The 19,524-nt window shown below is 43.4% G+C and overlaps 1 protein-coding gene across 4 annotated transcripts in view; it reads right to left on the reverse strand.

Annotated features, from left to right (window-relative positions):
- Positions 1–1,770: 1,770 nt before the first annotated feature.
- Positions 1,771–19,524, reverse strand: part of qkia (QKI, KH domain containing, RNA binding a) — a 72,703-nt gene continuing 54,949 nt past the window's right edge. The window contains exons 5-8 of one of the 4 annotated variants that reach the window (XM_072690152.1): positions 12,431–12,518; positions 9,709–9,984; positions 5,866–5,940; positions 1,771–5,011 (exon numbers count right to left, since the gene is read on the reverse strand). In XM_072690152.1, the coding sequence (XP_072546253.1) occupies positions 4,995–5,011; positions 5,866–5,940; positions 9,709–9,984; positions 12,431–12,518 (456 nt within the window). In that variant the 3' untranslated portion in view covers positions 1,771–4,994. Of the gene's footprint in view, positions 5,012–5,865; positions 5,941–9,588; positions 10,009–12,430; positions 12,519–19,524 lie in introns of all 4 variants that reach the window. The other 3 variants (XM_072690149.1, XM_072690150.1, XM_072690148.1) reach the window with 3 other exon arrangements.

A 19,524-nucleotide genomic window follows, 5' to 3' on the forward strand; every position in this document is an offset into this window, starting at 1 on the left:
TATTAGCAGATTTTGTTCCCGTTTTAGATGAACGTCTGACGAATGTGTGAAAGCTCGGCTCTCGGGTTCTGTACTGTTTCTAATCGCTGCTCTGCGGTGACCTCCACAGGGCAGGCGGCCTTCAAACACCCACAGAACTCTAACAGAGGCAGATAGCACCAGGTGTGACTGACTGGAGAGGGTGAAAAATTACAGACAGGCCTGGAATAATTCTCCAGCGCTCTTGCAAGGACACTTCAAACGACTTTGGCAGGACTGGTTAAAGTGAAAAGTTGCACAGCTGCAAGATATGCAGCGCCGAGCAACCTCGGATATAAAAGAGCAGCTGCTCAGACACTTTGGACGCTGAATGGACGCTGAGCAGTCCTGAGAACGCTGAGCTGCAGATTACACTGATAGGAGTCAAAGTAACCATTACATGAACGTTACAGGAAGATTAGTAATATTTCCAGTTACAGGTTACATCAGAGCTTATTTAATCGGTTCTCTATTTACATAAACGACTTTTCTTCTAGTAACTCCATAAAAATCCTCTCTCCAGACTCTGCCCAGTAATACAGGCTACCCCTGTTGGTGTTGGACGGGCTTTGCAGAACGCTGGTTAACATCCCATTCAACCTTATTGTGCGATACATGGAGGGGACATCACATGAGGTATTTAACCTAATGAGATGAACACTGAGGCGGAGCGACAGTCTCTCGTGCTGAACTAAGCTCCGCCTCATTGTTCATCTCAATAAGGTTGAATGGAATATTGACCAGTGTTCTTTAAAGCTTGGCTAACCTGAACACTTGTGGGCGGAGCCTGGAGGACTTCTTAGTGCAGAAATTGTTGTCCAGGTGGATCTAGGAGCTTTTTACTGTTCCAAATCCAGTTATCCTCCTGAGAACACACAAGCAAACCCTGCACACGGAGAAAGTGTGTGAGAGGCAGACAGCATTGCAGCATGGGTTTGGATCAGGGTTTAGACAGGTGTGAGCAGGTACAGGTAACACTATAGCAACACAGGTGAGACTGCATGAGCAGAGTGAGGACGGACCGTGCACTTTTCCAGTTAGAGTGAGTGAGTGTGTGTGTGTGTGTGTGTGTGTGTGTGTGTGTGTGTGTGTGTGTATATAAGTGATCCAGTGTATGAGGGTATTTATTTTTTTAAGAATTGTGTATATAAATCCAGTCATGTGCAGAAGTTTGTGCACCCATGGTCAGATCTTCCTCTACAGAAACCAAACATTTTTCTGCACATTTACAGGTTACTGAATAAAAAAAAAAAGGGGGAAAAAAAATGTGCCAAAACTTCACATTTCTATTTTCCTATTCAGTAAATCGCTGCCACACAAGAATCTTGTCTCCAAAATGCCAACTTCACAGGAGAAGGAAAAATCCTTAGCTTTTAGTGGAAGTCATTTTGGAACATTTCTGTTCATTCATCATTAAATTGGGATGTAATTTAAAGAACTCCAGATTCACTTTATGGAGAAAGGAAGAAGGTTTTTGTGCAGCAGCGATGATAAACAGTAATTTAGAAATGTGCAGAATTTAATCTCTGTACTCTTAAAACATCAATGGTAAATAGAATTTGCACAAACCTTTGCATACAACAGTGTGTGTGTGTGTTAGTGTGCTGCTTTTAATCTCTGTGTCCAAAAGTGTAAAAAGTGATCAGACACTAGTTTTAATCGTGTTAGTCCGTGAACCAGACCAAAAGTAGTTATACATTCATTAACCAGGTTAAAAACACAAGACCAAAATAAAAATATCAGCAAAGTTAGTAAAATTCTTACTAAGAATGTTTATTAAAATAAATGCCAAGGGGGGAGGGGGGTTAATAAGAAAAATAACAGCATACACCATGAAACTAAATGCAAGCATGTAAAAATTCCTTACGACAAGAAAAACTAAAAGTTTCTAAATGAGTTAAACAAGCTAAGGATCAGCAAGAAAAACAAATAAAAAAAAAAAAAACTTGTAGGAAAGGCAACACTCCCAAACAAGAGAGTTTCTGAGAGAGATGTCAGAGGACATAAAGAGGGGGAGGATGTGGATTTAAAGGGGGAAAATATTGTAGTGGGCTTCATTGAAAAACAAACAAAAAACAGGTCAGAAAAGTGATTATAATATACATATAAAATGAAGTTAGAAAAATACATTAGAAACCTGTAACAATGATTGTAAATTACATTATTATACATGTAGTAGGCAGGCAGGAGAGAATACAAGAGAGCTTCTCTGTACACCTGATGGACTAAATACCTAAAAACAATGACCAACAGTGTGTAGTAACATCGGTAAGAGGGCGTTCTCTTTAATACTGCTTCAATTCTGAGCGGTCTTCTTCAACCTCCCGGCTGATATTGCATTTCATTAGTTATTAGTTTCAAAAATACTGAAAACAACAGTGACCTTTCCTGTGTAACAATGATGAGGAGAGTGAAACAGACTGCCGGGATGGACAATAATGCTCTATTTTTCATCATTTTGTTCATTTGTTTTTCTGTGATGCTCTCAGACCCCTCCCAGCATGTTTAGGAAAAAGGCCAGACTTGATTTAGGCTCTACTTGATCGCTTTCAAGGTTTGGCACTGAGATTTAAAACAAGTGACTCACAGTAACACAGCCTTAAATTGAGGCCCTTTCCAGAAAACAAATTTTAAAGAAAGAGGAAAAGACAAATAAGTTCAAGGACTTAAACATTTTTCCCCATATATGCAATTCCCTACATTTTATAAATGGCAGTTCGCTTTAAACAAATCACAGTAACAAAGAAACACTACTGATAGTCGTTGTTAATAATAGAGAGAAATTAAGAATTTGTTCAAATGGCAAAAACAGAAGGGAACGGGGACTCAACCTAATCCCGGGAAGACGAAAATCATGGCACATAGTTAGCTGGTCAAATGACTGCTATTTTTTCTTTTTTTTTTTTTTTTGCATAGAGTAGTTTCAGTGGCGCAGCAGCGCGACTTCACCAAGCCTCTGTTGCTTTACCACCCCGTCGCAGTAGCTGCTGCAGGATATTACTATTTTAACAGAACGTAACTTGGAAAAAAAAAACCCAGAAAGAAAAGGAACGACCACCAGTAAGGCACTTTTTTAATTTTCTCCCCTCTAATTCGCATCTCCGAATCGCTTACGACTGGAAACATTCCGAGTTTTGACAAGTTTGGTCTTGACCAATAGCATCTGAACACCACGGCGTCTACGATTTTTTTTTTTCTTAGTTTTTCATATTTTTGTAACTGCAAGTATAGTATAAAAAGCTAAAATTGGCAAAAATATATTTCATCTCCAGCACCCTGTAAAAGTATCTAATTTTGATCGTTTTAGTATCTTAATATGCAATGGCGTATCTACACTTGTATACATTTTTTATATATAGATATATAACATGTATGTATAAAGCAATTTGAACAGGCAGACATGGCTTTCACATCCTATTGTTTAGGTTTTTTTTTTCTTGAGAAAGAGTTGAAAAAACTTGTAGCTGTACTAAAAGTAAATAAGTGTGTGGGACACATTGTGGATGAGCAAATTCATGCTGGATTTGGAGGGAGTGAAGAATTTGAGGCCAATGAATCCCCTTAAATGATGTAAATTATTGGGAAAAGGTGGCATCTGTAAGTTCTAGTCAAAATAAAGGATAAGAAAATAAATAAAAACAAAAAATAAGAAATGCAGGTTATGTACAGACACCAGTACAGGACAAATCCTCCTACCCCTTTCTGTCCAACTCATCTGTAATCCTTAGTGTTTCTTGCTTTTATTCTTATTAATCCTGGAGCACTACGGAGAAAAACTTCATGCTATTCGACTGGATGTCAAACATAAAAGCATGACGACATCACACCATCTTAACTCTAGAGCCCTCTGCACTTCGATACATACTCGTATATAGAGATATAAACTCATTAAATGGAAACCCTTTGGCTAAATACGCACACAATACTTTTTTTTATGTTTTTTTTGTGTCACAGCTCGTTCAGAAAAAGAAAAACAAAATCTATAAATTCAGGCACTGTTATATGTTATATATGTTGGAGGCTGGGGTTTGGGGTGGCATAGGTTGAGAGTACAGTAGCTACTGTGTTAGCCCAGCCTTAAACATCCTAAGATTTAGATTGGCTGAGAATTCTCTTCTTAACGAGCCCCCCACCGTCAGCTGCCCCCTTCTGAGCTGGCACTGGTACTGCAGCTACTAGCTAGACAAAAGTTAACACTAAGTTAAGGAAAGGAAAAAAACAACAAAAAACAACCAACAAAAACAGGCAAATAAAAGTACATGAAAATGTAACAAACCAAAAATAAAGGTGTAACAGAACAGAAAGCTTTTTTTTTAGCAGTCCGTTGTTTTTAGCCATGCAGCTAGCTAGCTAGGCGCACCCAGAATGTGTTGGCGTAGAACAGATGAAAAAAAACCAAAACAAAAAATAACAAAAAACAAACACACAGCTACACATGAGACTGACAAACTTAACAAGTTAGTGTGAACAGATTTTTCTCGTTTGGATTTCCTTTTTTTATATATTCCAAATCAGGTCATAATTTGAATTTGGTGTGTTCGTATAGATTGGGTCGAATCAGAGTGTAGGTTTGAGTGTGTAAGTGTTTAAGGGAAAGAATAACAAGGTTTTATTGCTTTAAACTCAGTGCAGATTCTTGGGATAACGCTACTGATACACACCCAACAATCAGGGATTTAGAAGGGGGAGGGGGGGGTAAACCAAACAAATAATAAAGGGTCAATAAAGTTAAACACTTACTAAAAGAAAAAAAAGGTGTATATATATATATATACTCTCAATCGTCACACAACTTGTCGGTTGGCATTCGCTCACATCGTGTTTGGTGTTGGTTTGTGTGTTAGGGTCACTTTCGGACAGGTGCGTCTCTCTCTCTCTGCGTCCGACAGGCTAGCAAAAGGCAATTACCAGTTAATCTGATCAGCAGGCAGGCTTGGGGCGGCTCATCATTGGGTGAAGAGTTCAGAGGTCATTTGTTAGTTGCCGGTGGCGGCTAGGTGGTTAGGAACAAATAAATAAATAAAAAAGGAAAAAAGATAGAAAGGATATTAGTGTCAGCAAGAAGAGACTGGAATGACATCATTTTAACAGTAAAATGAATGCAATCTCTTTTCAAATCCCCTCAAACCCCGCGGCCAAGACACAAACGCAGGCTAAATCTGGTTATTAATAATCATGGCGTAAAAGTACGTCATGATTGGAAACGTAATTTGAGCCCCCCAACCTGAATCAAAAATCGTTATTAAGCGGCTACGATGCCCCACGTACCCACAAACAAAAGCAGAGGAACAACAAAAATAACACAAACAGAAACTAGTGCATGTTTAGTTTAGTGTCGTTTGGGTTGGAATGCGTGTTATAAACAGTGATTAGTGGTAAAGGGGACTTAGAGAGCTAGTACTATGCTGCAATTAAAAAAAAATAAAAAGGGTGATTTGTGTTTTCTGTTTCTTTATTTTTCAGTAGTCAAAAACACATTTTTCCCTATGGCCACAGTACCTTTATTAGGGTACAAAACTGTTCATTACTACTGAATTTATTAAAATTTAACAATACATACGTAACAAAAAAGGCTGCTGAGGTAAACAGGAGTGTGAAATGTGTTTGCACTGTTAAACGTGAATCTGAATATTCCTGTTCGTTTCCAGTGCAGATCTATGAAATCTGAGCATTACTTCAGCTATTATCTATTACCAGTGTTCATAGTTGTTCCATAATCATGGAAACCTGAGTGTGACAGCTGTAAACATAGATGTAGTGGTGTGTATTCAGTCCCGATCTGAAACGGCACAGCAACACAACAACAACAACGTCAATAATAAGGTAAAAGTGTCTTTACTAACTAACCTCTGTCTGCGGTCACTATCCTTTGGTAAGGATGGACCCGTGAGTCATGTCTCCGCACTTTAGTAGCCATTGCACCTAGGTCGCAACAGGTCCACAAGGTTAGACACCGTTCACCTCAAAGAACAGTTCAGTCAACAGAATGCTAATGTTGCTAACAGTGAATGGAACAGTGAACAGCCACCAATTAGCACTGTTTAGGAAAATATGGTAAACACAAATGTCAGTATTATATTTACAGTCTTAGTCTGTGATCAAAAGTAGGCATCAGGGTACATTTTGTAAGAAAATGTGGATGTGGGTGACGCTGCGGGTTCGGGATGGGCAATATGGCGTCTGAGTCAAAATATTGCAATAAACAAAAATCAGTCCAGCTCTACTATGGACACACCCTGTAGACTATGGACTGGGCTGGGCTTAAATACTGGGCTTTAACGACACAAACAGAGCTCCACAAGATCTACTGGAGAACCAAAATATTCAATCTAAGTCTTGACTTCAGTCCAATTCTAATTGGTTGCTACAAGCCTTCATTCACTGTTAGCCATGTTAGCATGTTTGTTTGAGCTATTCCTTTCAGCATTCTGAAGCTTAGTCAGACAAACCTAATCTAGACCCAACTCGATTAAACGGTTTAACTTGAAATCATTTACAGCCTTTATCTGTCTGATCAAACAGACCTGAATAAATAAAAAATCTATAAAACTCGAGTTGGAGTCAGATTTGCTTGGTCTGACTTTGAATCACAAATACATTACATATATCTTTAATACATGTTCATACACAGAACCGCTATAACGGGTTCTGTACAGGAAGTACAACACCACATCAGGGGGACTGCATCAGAAACAGTCAGTTTAAATAAGAGGTAGACTTCAGATCCCAATAATCCAGTGTGTGGTCTGACAGAGGGCTCTGAGACAGGTGGGTGAGGAAGAGGAAAGATTCTCTCCTAGAGTTTCAAAATTAAGATTTTACTTAATAGTAAAGGATAGAGCTGAATTATGAATTGCTCCAAAAGCAATGAAATTTCTTCAAAATGAAATCTGAAAACATTATAGAGCGCCCCCTATGATTCCTGTAGTGTATTACAGTCTATCAGATATAAAAAATAAATAAATAAAAAAAATAAAAAAAACACACTAATGGACTTGTAGATAGACAGTATCTCAGCTTCAGCCGTCTCCTGCAGAGCGTTCATGCCGACACTCTTTGGTTGCAGAGGGAACAGAGTGACATACTGACAATTCCCTCTTTCATTCCGACACTCTCTCTCTCTCTCTCTCTCTCTCTTTCGTAACTGAGTAGCACGCCCACACAGCAAGCCCCTAATCACGAGCAATCTACTGGACAGCTGCCGCTCACACACAGAAAAATGAAGGGAGAGACAAATCGGACAAAAGAAAAAGGGAAGAAAGAAATAGAAGAATGACTGTGCAGGATAAACTGAGAGGGTAGAGGGCAGGGAGGTGTGTGTGTGTGTTTGGGGGTTATCCGGTGTCGGATCGATAGTGTGAGTAAATAACAGAGTGCTAAGCTGAGGAGCTGCAGAGTTAAAGGACAAAATCCAGCAACGCCAGAAGAGCAAAACCCCTCCAGCCTCAGAGCAGAGGGCAGATTCGGGCTGACTTTACAATCTGCCTCTTCAATTAATTAAATCTGCTTTGGCCAAACCTACTTATACTCAACATTACTCTAATTAAATACCCTATACCTCCAAATGTTTGTGGACATCCCTTCTAATGCATGCATTCAGCTACTTTAGGCTGCACCCATTGCTGACAGAAATACTGCCAATAGAATACTAGTAGATAAACACCAACACTAATGCCAGGTGTGGGCTAGTAGAGGGGTATAAAGCCCCCCAGCACTGAGCTGTGGAGCAGTGGAAGAACTGTGTTCTCTGGAATGATGGTGGAGGAGCTCCATCCAGTACTTTTAATGTGGAATGAGTTTGGGATGAAGGACAGTAGAGACTGTTACTCCAACAAAACCAGGAGAAACTCTAAATACAGAAGAAAATATCCAGCGTGGAATTACTAATATGGGAAGAATTTGATTGCGTCTGTACGTGAAGGGCAACAGTGAAGCTCCTGTTGGGACAATCTCCTGGTCCAGTAAGTGGACTATCCACAGAGGGGGCATTCGCTCAAAGCTGTTTAAGAACCACAGCACTAGATGTGGATGAAGAACCGTTCCTTTGAGAAGGCGGAAAGAAAGCAATTTCACACACAATGAAACGAGCGAGAATTACTCTGTTCAATTACAGCTGCATGACTACGACTCTGCTGACCCTCCAAGAGAATTGTGGGTAATTCTCTCTCCAAACAGTCAAGCACTGGGGTTCAGGGGGTGAAGTCGACGAGGAACACAGTCGAAGAATTTAATAAACATTTACTGTGGGACAGAGAAACGGTGCCGCCACACACCAACAGAACCCACCTGCACAGCCTCGGGCGAGAGACACAGAGGGAGAGAGGGAGAAGGGTAGAGAGAGAATTGTGTGCAAGCAAGCATGTCCATCCATCCCCCCCGTTACAGACAGTGTGTGTATACTCACAGGGGAAGTCTACATAGATCTTTTCTCTCCAAAAATAAATAAATAAAATCAAATTAAATGTTATGTATTAAACAAGACGACGCCCACCACACCTGTCTCAGTTCAGCACACCTGAACCGCTCACTTCCCTCTAAAACACCACCTGTGCAAGGTAGGGGTGCAAATCTTAATTTGATTCTTTAGCAACTGATTCATGAATTATGAAATCTCTTATTTAACAATTTCATGTTTCAGGATTCGACTCGTTTGGTACGATTCACAATAAGGTTTAAAAAATACACAAATACACAAAGTATTTACACAGTACTGGAATAAACACAAACAAAAAAAATCACCTACAAATTTTATTTTGGAGTGTTTACTGAATATTATAATCAACTTATGTTTTACTATATTGATTCACCTTCAGAGCAATGAACATCAGTGATCAGGGTTACTGTAGCTTACATTATGACTCTTTCCTGTTATTATATTTTTATATTCAGATTTGATGTTCATTAAATATCAGCAGCTACAGTTAAGCTACAGTAAAATCACATTTAGTTCAGTAGTTACTATAATATTAAACACTTAAATTCTCGATTTAATTAAATGTTTATATCGTAAAAATCTAACTTTCCTTTTACTTCCACTGTTGGTGTGTTTCCTGTGTAAGAGTGCTGCTGCTTGTTGGTGTGTTTGTTTTGTATCCTTTGTTTCCCGCTGGCTAAAAGTGACTTTTCCACACAGCTCAGAAATTTCCCGCTTGAGCGTTTCTACAGCGCTGCTATGAGGCTCCTGAGCCGGCCGTGACTTTACTTCACGGTCTGGGGAGTTTCCCCTGCCTGCGAGGACCGGTGTTGTGATGGTGGTTTTGTTGCTGATGTAAAGCATGTTTGAGAAAGGTCTGATATATTAGGCCTGCATTTGAATGTTGTGTTTGAATACAAATTATGTTATGTTACTTGTGTCCGTGTTTATTTAATTATTTAACAAACATTTAGGGTCGGTATCCAGAACACAGAAGCTAATCATTGACCTGAAGGTGGTGGTTGGTCTGCTCTGATAACGTTATAATACTGAACATTGATTATAATATTTAATAACAGCACATAGCCAAAATAAAGCCTTACACCCCTCACACTAGCATTAGCACCCCTGTCCTCAGCTGCTCAGCACATATTTACCTCTGAGTGAGTCCTGAACAGGGCCGGGGGAAACTGCCCCGTTAAAAGCGGCCCCGTAAAACAACGCCGCGGCGCCGTCCTGCTGGCCGCCGAAGGATATTGCGTCTATCCCCCGCTTACCTAGGACCCCTCCGTGCTCGATGGGGTACTCCAGCAGGGACGTGGGTGCCAGGGCGTACGGGTAGTCATAGGGTGTGGTGTAGATGATGCCCGCGTCGGGCGCTGGGGGCACCAGGGCCGGCGTGCCGTTGGGCAGCATGGCGGCCATCTGCGTAGGGCGAATGATGTTCATGATTGGCGTCCCTGCGGGGGTCGGAGGTCGCAGGGCTGCTGGGGGCAGAACCTGACCGGTGGGGGCGGCGATGAGCCGCGGGCCCTGAGCCGCAGCAGCCGCCGCTGCAAGAGAGAAGGCAAGGTTCGCTAGAGTAAGAGAGTGAAAGACAGAGAGAGAGAGAGAGAGAGAGAGAGAGAGAGAGAGAGAGAGAGAGAGAGACACACACACACACAGACAGAGAGAGACAGACAGAGAGAGAGAGAGAGACAGACAGAGAGAGAGAGAGAGAGAGAGAGAGAGAGAGAGAGAGAGAGAGAGAGAGAGAGACAGACAGAGAGAGAGACAGAGAAAATAGGGAGATGGAGGATAGAGAGAATGAGAAGGGGGAAAAAGGAAAGGGCAAACAAGCAAGAGTAGAGGGGAAAGGTGGGAGTGGAAGATTTGTGAAAGAAGGGAGAGAGACGTTTAAAAAGCAGAGAGAGAGAGAGAGGGGATAATTGAGGGATGAGGAGAGCGAGGACAGGGAGGGAGTAAAAGTATAAGAGATTGAGAGAAGGGACGAGTGGACACGAGCAGCAGAAGCAGCAGAATATGAAAAGCAGGAACGCAGGAGGAAAAAGGGAGAGGGGCAAAAAAAGGAAAATTAGTCCATGCACTGATCACACAACAAAACCCCACAACCATCAGCAGCTAAACAAAAACAAACCAGAGGGCAGGTGTGTAAATCAATAGGTGCACAGATCACATTAAAGCAAACCATCACCATGGTAACTACACAGCACAGGAAGTGATCAGACACACACATTAAAGTTGTCGCTACTGTAGAGGAGTGATTGTAGATCTGTATACAGTGATCTGATAACCAGGTGGTACAGATGCCGTGTATGTCTGTCGCTGGATTGAGCTCAAACAGCTGTGAAGTTCTTCAGGTATAAAAATAACGACATTATTATAACATAAATCCACAGTTTAGCTGCAGCAGATCCAACACACTCCTCTACATGATCGACAGCTTTTATGCTGAGAGCACAAAATACAAAACAATTAAATGCAAAAAAAATAAATAAATGTAGAAACAAAAGCTTGTGAACATTCTGCAATAAAGAAAAGTGCATTAAAGGCCCTGAGAGTCACTGTAGTCCCAGTCAAATATTTCCGAGTCATGCAGTGAGGGGAAAGATCTCACGATGCGTAATAACGATGATGAGGGAGTGCACATTCATAGTGGTGACCCGATCCAATCCAGGCATATTTTATTTGATCAGGTATCAGCTATTTTAAGCCTGATCCAGTTCTAATCTTCTGTTTTTCAGTGCTGTGTTCTAGCATAGTGCCCCCAGTAGTGTTCTCAGAGTCTACAGTGTGGAACTACACCGGACAGAGAAAGTATTGGGACACCAGCTCATTTATTGCTTCAAGAGTATTAAAGAGCTGATCCTGCTCCTGTTGGAGTAACTGCCTCTACTGTCCAGAGAAGAAGACTTTCTACTAGATTCTGGAGAAGCATTGCTGTGAGCAATGGGTGCAGTTTAAAATTGAATGCGTTCATTAGAGAGGGTGTCCACATACATTCGGACAGTGTTATATATTAGTTCCAAAGCAACTGGGAGTGATTTTACTTCTGTAGTCATTATCAGCACATCTAAACTAACCTGAACTCTGATTTACAGAAACACAAAGATCGGATCAGCCGACACTCAGCATTACGGTACTTGGATTGGATCGGGACATTCCTACACTTCAGCTCTTACATGAATATGCACGATGAGAGTTATGTATGCATATTTACAAGCAGGATATTTGTAATTTGTGGTCATTGGTGATTCATTACACACACACACACACAGGGAGTGATTGTGCAGTGCTCTTCAGGCCACACTAAGATTACTCCACACTGCATCTGGAGCAGCTTTTAAAAGGGCAGAGGGATGATGGAAGAGAGAACGGAAGTGTGGGAGAGAGGCAAAGAGGTCAAGACAGACAGAGAGAAAGTATTCGGACAGAATCCAGAGGTCCAGGTCCAACACTACAAACACTTGTGTTAAATATAACTTCTGAAATGAGGTTAAAAGAGAGTAAAGGTGAGAGTGAGATGTTAGGGAATTAATGATGGATATTAAAATACAATTTACTCTACAAAATACTCTTGCTGGACTTCTGAAGTAAGTGTAAATATAATATGCATTCAGATTCCATCATTATGTTCATGATTTCAGGTGCAGCAGTTCTCATTTTTACATACTTTTCTGTAGGTTTGGGCAAACAGCAAACATATAACCTATTATGCTATTCATGGTTTTTCTTCTTGAGAAGCCAGAACATCAAAGCTTCAGCTTCAATACAGGCTGAGCAGTTCAGCGCTTCACCAGTACAGGATGCGTTTCTATTTAGAGGTTTATCTTCCACCACAGACAACAGCAGGTTGGTCACAAGTGCTCAGTATTTAAGTACTGATGATTAGTCTAATATATAAAGCCTTAAAAGCCGCCTGTTTTAAGGATATGACCGATCTGCATACTGTAGATATTGAGTCTGTGTGTGTGTGTGTGTGCGTGTGTGTTTTCTTACGTGTTTTGATGTTGGTGTCTCTGTAGGTTCCGTTGAGAATGGCCAGCTCCATCAGCTGCATCTTCTTCAGGTTATCTTCTCCTTCCGCCTGAGGGGAACACACAAAACGGCCAAATCAGAGGACACCCTGATTTCCAATCACAAACTGCAGGAGAGCTGAAGGAAGTCCCGGTATGTAAAAAAAAAACAGCTTAAACCAGTTAAACCCCTCTCCAAGCTCCACCCAGGTCATTAATATTCAAAGACTAGCTCCACCTACTGTCAGGGGAGGGATCTCTACAGTCGGCCGCTTCCCTGGAATATGAGGATAAAGGCACTGCGCCAACATTACGCTTCCCTTTTCCTGTTTATTTGATCAACCTTTGTGCAAAAATTAAACGCACTGTAGCACTGCAGTCAGCCCCGTCAATTAACAACCGTATAAACACACACACACCTAAATTAGAGCAGGAAATTATTCACAGGAAGTAATTAGACCTGCACTCCTCCCACCCTACATACAACAACTAATGAGAGCGAGAGAGAACAGAAAAAAAAAACAGAAACTAAGGGGGAGAAAAGGACAAGAGCGCGAGAGTGAGCGACAGTGAGAGAGAGAACAGGCTGCAGGAGGAAAGCAGCTTTCAGTCCAAAACCAGACCGAAATAAAGGAAAAAGATCAGACGCTCAGACTGAGCAACACCATCGAACCTCGTCCAGCAGAGCTGTGGGCTCTCCAACCTCGTCACATTACTGTGCAACAGTAACAGTAATCTACAGTTCAGCTCGACTCCTAATCAGCTGAGTCTTCATTCTGCTCCTCCCTCAGCCTCACACTCCAGCCCCTCTGGAATAAGGGCAGCAGCAGGTGTTTACCAGGTGAGGTTACTGTAGACCCCCTGAGTGGACCACCTTAAGCAGGAGGAAGACGCTTCACATGGTTTGGCGGGCTGAGGAATAAAAACACTCCTCTCTGCACTCGAGTGTGAATAAGAGAAAGGTTTCATTCCATTTCCCCCTCAGAACACACTCCAAACCCATCCACGGCCCGGCGAACACTTCAGCACCGCAGCTCACACTCACACTGTAAACAGCCACGCTGCCTCAGAGCGGCGCAGAAACTCCCCACAGAAATAAACAGGAACACTGAGGAGGGCGGGGCGCCCAGAGAGCGAGTAATCCATTCCACAGTGCTGGAGTAATGCGTGTGTGTGTGTGTGTGTGTGTGTGTGTGTGTGTGTGTAAGCATAACTATGAATGAGTGTGCAAAGATCACTTTCCAAATCTTTGGGGTACATCGAAATTAATGGTTGAGATTGTATTACACTGCAGGAAGTGTAGGGGGCGCTCTATTAAGGGGACATGAGTAATTATATTAATTACTTAATTAAATAATGAGTAATGTTAGGTGCAGTGTGAGTGTGATTACAGGGACACTTGGGTAACAGACGAGCCCATTTGGACCCCTTAAAGGACTCCCAAATACCCTTCAACAGCAAATACCACCACCCCCCCAACAGACTGGGGTCAGGTCTGGCTAATCAAGCCCAGAGCGGAGAGTGAGCTCTTCATTTCAGCATGAGAGAGAGAATCTCCCCGAAAGGCTTTGAGTGGATTTCAGAGCAGATAATGAGGGAGGTGAGGGAGAGGCCACGAGACGCAGAAACACTCCACACAGGTGAACGAACACACACACACACACACACACAAACACAAACACACGTATATTATTCACTTACTCAATTATATATTAATAAACTAGTATGTGTTTCTAATTAGCATACACAGTCTCATGTGTTGATATTCAGAGTATAAATACAGAAACTGAAACAAATCTTTACTTCCAGAAAGATCCAAAAACTGACCACTCAGATCATAGGAAAATAAAAGCAAGGGGTAAAGAGACAGTAAAAGGGGAGAGAGAGAGAGAGAAAGGGACAATCAGCAAGAGAGCAAAGAAAGAAGGAAAGAGGAAAAAGAGTAAGAGACTGTAGGAGCGAGGGAGAGCGCGAGAGCGAGATGTAAGTGAATGAGGGTGTTTATAGAGAGCAGTGAGTCGGTGGTCACGAGAAATCAGAGAAAGCCTGAGGGAATTCTGCCGCGGATATAACCAGCAGGAGTGGCCGGAATAGGCCAGACGAACGAACGAACGAACGAACGCACACACGCACACACGCACACACACACACACACACACAATCTAAAAGAATCAGATGGAATCAGAGGGGTCTATTTGTGCAGGCACTGGAGCAGAGTAGATATCATTGGGTACAGCGAGAGGTGTGTGTGTGTGTGTGTGTGTGTGTGTTCAGTTCTGTTTAGAAACAGACACATTCACAGACTAATATAGTGATGATGATACACTACAAGAACAGCTGAGCACCCTCAGCAACAAAGGTTCTACACAGAATTGGAATATGGTTCTATAACCTGTGTAACCATAGCAACACAGAACATGCTCCACTTTAAAGAACCATTACTGCATCCAAGGAAAGACCCGGTAAACCCGACAAAGAGAACCATTAAACACAAAACAGCAACCCATACAAAACCCCTGGCCTTGATAAAGAACCAGAGAATGATACTCTCTCTCTCTCAACCCGACCCGGTCCAGAGATAAGGACACATTTCTCCCACTTCCTGTCCAGGAAACGGGTCCGCTGACCCCAAACACAGGAATCCAGCTCACGGAACTCTCAGAGGCCTGAGCTTCCACAGCACTTCCTCCTGTCCCAAACGGCAGAAACCTCCACACAGAGACCTGCAATACTGAACAGCAAAGCGAAGCTGTGGAACGCTGGAGTTCCTGAACCCTGCCGTGGAGTGCTCCCAGTTTTCCAGGACAGGGAATAGTGAATGTTCTATATAGTGCTCCAATGAAGGGGACCGATTTATTAGGAACAAAAATGGTAGCCTGGAGCATCTGCGATTCCCTACAGCCGGGCACTACACAGATTTTCTCCTTTTAGGTTCAATAATATCGTTCTCTCCAGTGCTCCTGATTTAACAATATACAGGGTACAGTAATAAGAGGGTCATGGACATGGCCTATAGGGGGCAGTAGAAGAGGCCTGTGTTCTGTGCTGTGGATGAATGGGCTTTATTAGAGGCCTTCATTGGGCCACAGTGTGCAACCTTGGAGCTTAACAGCTCAGCCATCAATATCCCCCCAAAACCTCCCGTACACCCTCAGCCAGGGGCCTGTAACAGACCTCTCACACACTCCACAACCCCCCCCTCTCCTCTCTCTCACTTCCCCTGTTCCGCTCATCACATCACTCAACTCGCCCTAATCCTACCTCCACCGGTAATAGCCGGTGAGTGTTTGTGAAAGCAGTCTATTACGGTTCTGGAGAGCTTGAAATAAAAGGGAAAATGGACGGATCAGTCGCCCCGGTTCTTAATTACGGACATTTTAAATAAACACTGAGGGATAAACAGCGTCGGATTTGGTGGAGTGTAATATGTAGGTCATATCGGAGTGCCTCGGGAATGGTATTTAAACACACGAGCACAGATGTTGACATGCAGTGGACGCAGAGGTCCATACGGGATTAAGCGGGCTTTTCTGCTGAAACAAGAACAGTGTGGGCGAGCGAGGGAGAGCGACAGCGCGGGCGAGAGAGGAAACATTAAAGTGATCCATGATTTGCGCTGCTGCAACACTGTAAACCCTCATGAGACATCTGTCTGCTAGTGTGTCTCTCTCTCTCGGTCGTTGTACCCCCGCCAGACGAGGCATTGTTCTGTCGCTGTGATCCCTTAATGCCTCCCAATCGAGCTGGGAATATCTTGAGGGGGATTTACGGAGGCTGATTTGGGTCTTTAAACACTGCCGGATTTGCATCAGATTCCGAGATTTGGGAGCCAAAGCTGATTCCTGCTCTCTGCGCCACCAGCCAGCTCTTGAATTCTGCCCTGACCTCGACTCCCGGGAACCTCGGGTACATCCCCCCTGGGTGAGCTAGGGATTTAACAGGCAGGAATAAATAAAGCCAAAAGGTAACGAATCCGAGCCAAAAGAATAAATGCCCACAAATTTCTGTAAACGCTGCATTCTTTGTTTCCCTGGCATTTTACAGAAAGACGGAGCAGTGGGCCGGGTTTAGCCGGACCCCACACAGAACACAAGCTCCTATAAACCCTTCCAAGATGCATCGCCAAGGATGGATCGTCAATGGAGGACCCCAGCGGAGGCATGAAGATCCTGAACGGAGCGCATCAGCGACGAATCACGGTTTTCCCATGAGAGAAATTCATGGTTGATCAATTAACAAGCAAACGACCCCAGCAGCTTTGGAAACCATGGCAGGAATGGAACGGATTACCCACAGTAGACCGTGCTGGTGATGGAATGTAAACAGCAGAGCACAGCCCTGGAAGACTGGCAAACAAACAGAGTTCACTTCTGTTCTATAAAACCGTGTTCCCTGAAGCATGCCCGATCTTCCAACGTGGCGAACCGTGATTAGAGAAGCATTTCCGTCTCCTGGACAGGAGGTGGGAGAATCTGTTCTCATCTATGAACTGTGTTAACAAATGTGTGACATCAGAAAGATGTCTTCCCGGTCATATCAGAGATTTCCAAGAATTCCCAGATACTCAGGACATAAATAATGCATGATATTCCAATCATTAGTCACCGTCTCTCTCTCTGTATTCATACAGATAAATTTGCCCCTTCCAATACCAGATATCAGCATCAGCCCACCATCCTCATACACCATCTGAATGCATAAGCAGTTCCCTGCCTGGACACATTGTTTCTTATATACAGTGAAAACTGCTTGTACGTGGTTCTTTAAAGACAATGAGGGGTTGCACTTGTTACAAATCAAAGAACCTTTTTTAGTGCTAATAGAAGCCTTTTCGCTGTAGGGAAAAGGGATTAGGGGACCATTTTGGTTTTTATTAAAGTGTTCTATATAGTGCTCCAGGGTAGGAATATGGATTTAACAGACCTTTTGGTTCCCAATAATAAGGTTCTATATAGTGCTGCTGATTTTACATTGTAGGGAGCAGTGAGCGATAATTCCCATTCCCTTTAATAATGTTCTTTATAGTGCTCCAATGAAGGGAACAGATTAAATTGGGAAATGGTGCCATTAAATAATAAACACCAAGAAATCATGGGGTCAAATGCAGGCTCTTCCACATGGCCTTAACAGACCGCCCTAAAGCTGAACCCTCAATGGAACAAAAGCACCACTGATCATCCAGTGCTGTGGAGCTCAAGGGCATGGAAAACTGATCCAAGTGTCTGGCCTTCAATTCCCAAGGCGTGGTATTCTGCCAACATGCTCCTTTTACAGTCAAGGCTGTCGAGAGCTGTTCAGGGTAACATGCTGCAACCACAAATCTCCAGAGCAGCTGTCTGCAGTCTCAGAGTGGGAAATCCACATTTTGCCATTACAAGACCTAACCCAACCGATCAGGTAATTGCAGAGTTTGTAAAAGCAAGGTAAACAAACAGCCCAAGGGTTCCTAGTTTCAACAGCAGAATTCTCAGCACCTGAACGAGGGACAATCCTGGGAGGAATAGCAGGGGCAGAAGCAGAGAGACTGCTTATGTAGTCAACAATTAGCACCTTGCAAACAATGAAAGCTACCTTCCATTCATCGCTGGTCATATTTTAATGATCGGGGTAATTATTTCTTCAACAGCAATGCTCTTTTCACCTGCCGGCCTTCCTCAAAGCCCAAACAGTCGGTACCAGAACTAAACTTCCAGAATTAGCCGCCTCCAGCCTATGGACGGTCTCTCCCGCTGCGCTATGCGCAGCCTTGAGGGAGTGCAGTCCGTTTGAGCTGCCGCGGCTGGAGTCCGGGCTGCTGCCAGCTCGCATTTAAAGGGAAGCCCATGGGCCCCGTAGCAGCACTGAATGCTAGGCAATCCCATTTCCAGCAACTCAAAGAGATGAAAGGAATCCGCCGGTCCCGTGCCGCGTCCGATGGGCTCCACTGGCACTCTCCAGATGCCAAGCGGGATCCTGACGGGATGCTGCGTGGTTTGACTCGGAACGGGCGGATAATTACCCCCGTGCCCTGCACGGCCAGGCAGGGAGGTGCAGAAAGGCCTTGGGGGATGAAGAGTCTCTCCAAGCTCAGGACCGCTGCACAAACACCAACCTCTCGGTGTGCAACTGCTCTCATCCAAGTAAAAGGATTAGGGTGGATGTTCAAAGCGAAAGCGCACGGCCCGACATCCGCGGGGGGCTTTTCAGAGGGGCTGGGGCAGATTACAGGCAGGCTGTTTTGCTGCAAGTCATGGGCAGGAGGAACCTCTAGGGGTGGAGCATGACCTAATGGGCTTATTTTATTTATCCTGCTGGCTTATTACGAAATAGGCGCACGGGGTTGTGGGGAGGAGCGAGGTCTTGGGGTTCAACAACTTCTGAAGGTCACGGCAGCAACTTCGCACTCATTTCACACTCATTTCTCACGGCACGTGAGAGAGGGAAATCGAGAACATCCAGTCTTTGAAGTGTTTTCCGTTGGCAGTCCAGCAGTAATTGACTTCCAAGGCCTCCGCCGGCACAACTCTGGCCGTTCCCCTTACCTGGCTGCGCGAGACGCTTTCCTATTATTGAGATTTGAATCTTTTCCTCGCTCTGCACTTTTTCCGCCCTCCATCCTTCACAAGGAACCTGTGAGCTCGCTCTCAGGGGCTGCGGGAGAGAGAGAGAGTCACGGCGGCGCTGAATCCTGACCATGCAGAAACGGGCGTTGAGTTCTTACACACTCCGGTAAATATCATCATTTCTCCAAATGCCTTCGGGTGGCAGTTAGGAAGAGCTACAGAGTGTGGGCATGTGTGTGTTGCTGATTCACCAGTACTCATGGGATACACACAAATTCTGTTTAAGAAAAAATAAATAAAAATACGCACAAACGGCGCTCGCTCCTTCCTTTGATTTGTGAAGCGCTTTCCTCGTCATGAGCACAAGTTTGGGCCTCTCTGGTCAAACAGCAGGTTTTGTTGTTTTTCTAAGCGTAAACAAGTTAACAAATCCTCCACAGGAGCTTAAATATGCCATTTTCTAAATTTACTGCACAATCCACAGAGCCTACAATAAATAAATAAATAAAACGCCACATTTTAAATGTACAATAAC

Source organism: Salminus brasiliensis, chromosome 10 (genome assembly GCF_030463535.1).
Source record: "Salminus brasiliensis chromosome 10, fSalBra1.hap2, whole genome shotgun sequence".
Lineage (NCBI taxonomy): Eukaryota > Metazoa > Chordata > Actinopteri > Characiformes > Bryconidae > Salminus > Salminus brasiliensis.